General features: G+C 43.0%; 1 protein-coding gene and 1 long non-coding RNA gene across 3 annotated transcripts in view; one reads left to right on the top strand and one right to left on the bottom strand.

Moving 5' to 3' along the window:
- Positions 1-2,561, top strand: part of LOC117951474 — an 18,092-nt gene extending 15,531 nt beyond the window's left edge. Inside the window, exon 3 of the long non-coding RNA XR_004658192.1 lies at positions 2,551-2,561. This is a non-coding gene — a long non-coding RNA (uncharacterized LOC117951474). The remainder of the gene's footprint in view (positions 1-2,550) is intronic.
- The window catches only part of LOC117951445 (trichohyalin-like), a 7,655-nt gene extending 713 nt beyond the window's left edge, over positions 1-6,942 (bottom strand). The window contains exons 1-9 of one of the 2 annotated variants that reach the window (XM_034883132.1): positions 6,716-6,942; positions 5,940-6,108; positions 5,423-5,558; positions 3,800-4,630; positions 2,497-2,982; positions 941-2,383; positions 721-807; positions 349-499; positions 1-107 (exon numbers count right to left, since the gene is read on the bottom strand). In XM_034883132.1, the coding sequence (XP_034739023.1) occupies positions 1-107; positions 349-499; positions 721-807; positions 941-2,383; positions 2,497-2,982; positions 3,800-4,630; positions 5,423-5,558; positions 5,940-6,076 (3,378 nt within the window). In that variant the 5' untranslated portion in view covers positions 6,077-6,108; positions 6,716-6,942. Of the gene's footprint in view, positions 108-348; positions 500-720; positions 808-940; positions 2,384-2,496; positions 2,983-3,799; positions 4,631-5,422; positions 5,564-5,938; positions 6,109-6,715 lie in introns of both variants that reach the window. The other variant, XM_034883133.1, reaches the window with a different exon arrangement.
- Between the last annotated feature and the right edge of the window lie 69 nt (positions 6,943-7,011).

The raw sequence follows: 7,011 nt of genomic DNA on the forward strand, positions 1-7,011 counted from the left end.
AGCTGTAAGGATGTTGTATTGCTCCTCTATTTGATCCTTAAGTGACAAAGCATCTGTCTTCTCCCTGACCAGACCTGTCAGTTTGCTCTGAAGCTCCTTCACCTGCAGCAGACATAAACAACGGTTAGGTCTAAGAAATAAATAAGAGACAGACACAAATAACAATGCATTAGTTTGGGCTTTCACCTGGAGGTAAATTTAGTAAAAAGCAATACCAAAAACAACAGGGAGTCTGAAATACACAGCATATTTAGAGCTTTAACTCTGTGTTTAATGTGTGCATGTTGTGTTTTTCGTTTTTTTTTGCTCATGCGATTTTTGCAATGTATATTTGGTTAAATACCTTTGTTATGAGGCTCTCATTTTCCTTTCTGGTTTCTTCCATCTGATTGGCTACATCTGTAAGCCTCACCACCTTCTCAGCTGCTTGGGCCAACTTTCTCTCTGCCTCCTCCCTCCTGACTTCTGATTGGCACAATTCACTGTGCAGCCTCTTGGTCTGAACATGCCACATACAACAGCATAGATTATGTAGTAAAATTTCCTATCCCAACTCAAGTTCTACTGAGTTCTCTATCACCTAAAGCTTGTGAGTGGACTTTGAGTTGGGATTGTTTGGTCTAAATACTATTATTTAATCAACAAGTGTCTCAAGTGAATATTCTCTTCTTTTACAACAAATGTCAACAAATGTTAAAGAAAGTTCATGTGTGAACTCACATCTACGTTGCTCTGGTCCAGTTTGTCTCGTGACATCTTTAGTTCTGCCCCCAAATCTTCAATCTCCCCTTTCAGATCACTTTGCTCCTGTCGTCCATTCATGTTGCATAAGTACACAGTGATTCAACATGATGATACACAATGAACCACAATGCTTAAAGGGTATTTACAGTGACACTAACATAAGGCATACAGGCATTGATCAAACCATTCTTAATACCTGTGCAGAGCTTTCCCTGTGGTCATGAGTCTGAGATCTTTGTGCAGCTCCCTTTCCATCAAAAGTCTCAGTATTCTGGGTCGTAACAGCACTGTTTGGATTCAGCAGATGCTGCTTCTGATTCCTCCCCCCTGTTTGTGTTTGGCTGGGCAGAGCAGCATGGAGGAGATTTCTTTCCTCTCTTAAGCCTTTAAGTAACAGCTTTATCTGCTTTTCTTCCTGTTTCAAACCACTGATTGAATGTTCAAGTTGTTTTTCATCTTCTCTCAAACTGCTAACTGATTTTACTAACTTGTCGCGGTCTTCTTGTGAAGTGGAAGATGAATGTTCCTTGTCTCTCTGTTCCTTCAGTAACTTGAGGGAATCAGTTAGTTTGTCCCTCTCTTGTTTCAAAAGGATCACCATCTGGCTTAACTGGTCACTCTCGTTCTGTAAATGGTGCAGTGACTGCATGATTTGATCCCTTTCTTCTTTTCCACTGGAGAGAGATTCTAACAGTTTCTCTTTTTCCCTTTTGAGACCAGATAAAAACTCTTTCTCCTCTTTCAGGCTACACATAGACCTTATAAACTGGTCTCTCTCATCCTTCAGCCCACAGACTGTCCTGGTAAGCTGCTCTTTCTCTTGTTTGAGACCACTCAGAGACTGAGAGATGCTGTCTTTCTCCTCCTTCAGTCCCCAAACGGCCCGAGTTAACTGCTGTTTCACTTCTGTCTGTGTTTGGACTGAAAGAGCTACTTCTCTCTGCTGCTCCCTGAGAGCATTTATGCAGCCTGATAGTTCCTCTTCTTCTATTTTGAGACTCTGGATGGACTTGGTCAGCTGGCCCACTTGATCAGTCAATGAACTAACATGTAGACTACTTTGTAGGCTATTCTGCAACAGATCATAGTAATGATCATGTTGAGGACCAAGCGTAGAAGCTGCACTCGAATCGTCTGATTGTTGACTGAACACCAACTGTGTTTTTTCCTCTTTTAGCCCACTTTCCACAAAACTGTCCCCACATTCTTCCAGGTTCTTCTGTTGAAAATGTCCCAAGGTTGCAGTTGTATATTCACTTTTTAACTGAAATTCACTAAGTTCCTTGCCAACTTGTGATTCCTCTGTACGCTGTTCACTCTCCACTAACCTCTGCTGTAGCTCCATGATGGTATTAAGATCATCCTCAGTTTTCTTGGTGAGTTCGGTAATCAAACACTCTTGTTCCTTGTTGTCCTGCTCCAGCCTAACTCTGTCTGCCTCCACCTTGAAGATATGCTCCCTCAGCTGTGTTTGCTCCCTCTTGATCTCTTCAACTCTGAGCTCAATTCGAACCAGAAGCTCCTGGATCCGGTCCGCCAAGGCCCGGTTCTCCTGATTCAAGGCCTGGACGAGATCATCTTGGGCGAAGGCGAGAATGGTGTTATCTTCAGCTCGAACACTGGTGGGTAGGGTGCCAATCTGAATATGCAAAGAGGTGACATTGATAATTTACTGGAAAAGTGTGTAACTGTTAGTTGGTCATTTCAGCAGAATAAAAACAATTTGGGAACACTGCAACCCCTGTGACATACCTTTTCTCTTGAAGACCTCTGCTCCGCCTCTGCTTCTTCTTCCTCTTTCCTGAGTTGTAATTTCAGCTGTGCATTCTCGTGAGCCATCCTCTGCAGCTTCTCCTGTACGTGCTCCATTGAGACCTCCAGCCGGTCACGTTGATCTTGAAGTGCTTCAAGATCCTCCCCCAACCCCAAGCTCCTGTAGGCATCCCTCAGGGCATCAGATTCCTCACTAGGGCTTTCCTCCAGGTTTACAATCCCTTTGAAGTGCCGGGTCCCAAGTTTAAACTCATCTAATGTCTCTGTAGTCAGGGAGAGTGACTGGACGCTGGGGTTGGTTTTGGAACTGAGGGGATGAAAGATTTCAGATGGAGTTTCTAATATGGCAGATGAGGAGTTATCCTCTGTGTCTTTCTGCATGCTCTTTGCTGTGGCCTGGTGGTGAACAGGTGGGACTGCAGATGAATGATGTTGGCCTGTTCCTTCAACCGATGTAACATGTTCCTACACAGGGATCACAGTTTGGGGTCAAAAGTTGTGAATCATTTCAGTAAAAATTTAAATGACAAAATACTTAACAATATACCATAATCCAAATGCATGTCTTTCAGTCAGCTATAGTGAAATATTGCTGTTTGGATTCACATTTACAATAGAGGTGGTGGTTATGTAACCCTAAATCCTCGCAACAGAGCTTTCTCTCTCTGGAAGCATTCACCCTTTTATGCTGTAATACCTTCTCATGAAATAACCAGAAGGAATTTACAACATTAAGCCACAACTAAGACCAGATTTAATATTTAAGGACATACATATCATGCATGGCCGTATTATAAATATATGCAAATTTGGTTAGATACAATAGCAGTTTTACTTTTAAATGACATGTGGAAAGATCGGACAATAGAAAATGTCTTTCTAATACGATGACAAAGCATGTTTTCTCTTAAGAACAGGACACCCATTGTGCAGTCAACCATCATGTCAGTGTGAATTGGGCTTGTGAGACACCCTGTAATCTCACATTCCACCTTAACACAACTTTATGTCATTCACCTCTGTGCCCAGCATTTTATTCCAGGAATAAATACCCCACAAATCAATAGTGAATACAAGAAGACTGCCTTCCATTACTTTGAACCATGTTAATCAAATGAACTAAATATGACATTCAAACTATAAAGTCTCATTACATTGGATGAATTCAAACTTTAATTTTGGTACTTCTGAGAGATGGCGTTATGTTGTTTTGCTGTACTCAGCTATTGAGCTCAATGAGATAAAAAAAAAGGTCTAATAAAAATAATCATGTCTTACAGACCTCTGCAGAACTCCCCACTGAGTAACGTCCGATGGCAGTGGTATGTGAGAGAGTGTTGGATCCAGGACCTGGGCATGTGGACTCAGGCACCGTGGATGTTTGGTTAGCTGCGTCTGTAATACTCTGCTGGAGTCTGTGGTTCTCCTCTTTTAGCTCTTCAACCTCCTCCATCAAGAAGTTTTCAGACAGCTTCAGCTGGTCCACCTCTGCCTTCATCTCCTCCACCTTGCAGCCTAGGAAGTGGCTATTCTCCTGGGCCTCCTGGAGCTGCTCTACCAGTCCCTTCCGCTCGGTCATCCCATCCTCCTCTCTCTCCAGCAGCACCCTGAGATCCTCCTGCAGGCTCAGGATGAAGCCCTGCAGTCTGGATTCATTTGAGTTTTGTTTTGTGTCTTTAACTCTTCTCCCTTGTATCTCTTTCGCACCTTCTTGCCCTCTTTCTCTCTCAATTCCCACACTTGGTTGCCATTGCCTCCTTCTCTCCTCCTTTCTCTCCTCCTCTCCTTCACCCTCTCCTCTCATGGGAGGCAACCTCTCTTGTTCTTCCCAGTGTGTTACAGCCTCGGCAGTAAATCTGACGGCACTGATCGTTGCCATGCCAGTGGCGGCACTCACAGTCATGTCCAGTAGCTTTTTTTCTAAAGTGTAGATCCTGTTCTGTAGGCTATGCTCTTTGTCCCGGGCCAGGCTGAGCTTGTGCTGGAGTTGTGTTTTATAGTTCTCGAAGTACTGGGACTGGCGACTCATCTCCTCCTCTTTGGCCTTCAGCTGCCTCTGACAGCGCTGCAGGCGATCCCTCCAAACCCGCTCCTCTCGCTCCTTGTCCTGGGCCTGGACAGGAGGGAAGAGAGAAGGATGGAGGCAGAGAGAAATACTAAAGAGAGAGATACAACAGTGAAGTCTGGAAAACCAGCTCCTGAGTTATCCTCAGTATACCAACACGGTCACTCAAAGCTTGCTTTACAACATGTTTTAACCCTGACGGTCTCCTGAACATGTCCTCTTAGAATATAGTTTGTGTGTTAGTGTTAGTATTGCAAAAGTAGTTGTCTTTACTGTAGATGTTTTCTGTTTTTGACACCAAACAAACCAGTTTTCCCACCGGCATTCAAATAAGTTATCTATCTATTGAACCACCACAGTGTAATTATGTAAATGCAGATATACAATGAATAGTTATCCCTAAAATTACAGCTAGTTTCAAAATCTACGGAAAGTGTTATTTCCATTTTATTTTCTTGGCAAATAAAACAACTTTATATGGCAATAACAAAATACAATAAATACTTTATCAATTTATAAGAAGAGACAAAAAAACCTTTACTATATATGTTCCTTTTTGCCATGTTTTGGACTGATCGACGGACAAATGAAGATTTGTCACATTTATCTATAAACTGGCATATCAAAGTGCAGATTGCCAGGTCAGACAACTGCTGCCAGTTATATATTTTAACATAACCTGGCTTTCGTAGCACCGCTTGTAATTGTTTATTAAATTACTCCAGGGTGAAGGTCCTTGTCCATTATTTTTTATTTATATTACCAGCAAGACTCACACATCCCTTACTGCTTCAGTTTGTACACTCCTGCCTATGGATTCTTGAGATCCTAAGCACTCACCATGGTCCTGACCTCCTCCCTGAGCATGTGGAGTCTGTGGTCCAGCCTCTGGGAGTGTTGCATGCTGGGTAGGTGGGAGGCCGAGGCTAGCTTATAGAGCTGTAGCAGCAGGCTCCTCTCTGACCTCTCTAACTCTCTGAGAATAACACCACACCACAACACAACAACACAGAGAAGCTCACATTAAATCATCTTAATAAGTTCAAACAAGTTTGCACATTTACATAAAGCTGGAAGGTTGTCTACAAATTTCATTACATTTTACCTCCTAATGCAAGAAAAACAGATGAAAACATGCAAATAAAACGTCCCTTAGCGAGTACTTCCAGGGGAGATGTTAGTAGCAGCGTCCTCGCATGCAAGTGTTCCGTGCAGTCAGGTGTGTGTGTGTGTGTGTGTGTGTGTGTGTGTGTGTGTGTTTGTGATATGCGATATCACCTTGGCCAAAAGTGAGTATATAGTAGCAGGTGTGCAGGTGTGTGTGTGTCACTGGATCCTCTCTCCCCCAGTCTCTCACCTGTTCCTCAGGAAACTGTCAAACTGGAGGGTTGAATGTGCACTCTGCTCTAGCTCAGTTAGCAGTGAGGCTGTTACCTCGGTAACAGAGCTGCTTCCGGTGCCTGTCATGTCTGATGAGGTCTTGTGATCCTCCATTGGTCAGCCTGTGCCAACTAGGTGAGGTTTACCTGTGGCACAGGATTTGATAGAGTCAGACTTATTCACTTTCAGTAAGCAAAACAGGAAAACTGTTACACATCTTCTTTGTGATGCTTGTTTCATAAACACACAGCCATTGGCAAAGATTTAAAAAACACAGACAGAAAAAGATGCACAAGCATAAAATACAGTCATCGATTATTCACCAAGTCAACAGCTTGGTAGCAAGTTGTCCAGCACAGGTATCTCTCAGGTTACCCCGCCTCCTAATCACCCGGTCTCCTCCTGCACCTCCCACCACATCTCACAAACCCTCCAACCAGAAACACTCAAAGGATAGGTTCACATTCATACTCAGTACTCACATGCTCATCTGCGCACTGAAACTGTTTTTGCTGCTATCATTCCCTGTTCCCAATGTCCGTTAAGAGATACGGGTAGCTGACTATTGTTACCTAATAAGTAAGCGTCTGGCTAATGCATGACTAAATACAGGCAAGAAAACATACGTCATTGAATAACCAATTCATGTTTGTATAATGAGAAAGTTTTTACCTTAATTAAATCTTAACTAAGCTATTGTAAAAATCCATGTACAAAGGAGAAACTTCTCAAAAGGTAAACTTAAAAAACAACCTGTTATTTGCGCTCCACTGACTGTAGTTTCATCTCCTTAATGCAGCAACAAGCTTCCACAAAGTTCAGCTTCTGCTCTCTGAACTTAGTTTTGCTGTTGTTTCCTTAGAAACACCACAGACGTTGGACTTTGCCAGAAGCCTCCAGTTATCCAGTTGGCACTCAGCTTGTTCACCCCCTTCCTGAGCACTGTGTTTTCAGTCTTCTTCTTCCTCTCCTCCCTCCATCTCTCCTTTTCTACTGTCCGACTGGGCATTCTTTCAACTGAGGCTGTGGCTCTTCTCCCTTTAAAGAAT

The sequence above is a fragment of the Etheostoma cragini genome, chromosome 10 (genome assembly GCF_013103735.1).
Source record: "Etheostoma cragini isolate CJK2018 chromosome 10, CSU_Ecrag_1.0, whole genome shotgun sequence".
NCBI lineage: Eukaryota > Metazoa > Chordata > Actinopteri > Perciformes > Percidae > Etheostoma > Etheostoma cragini.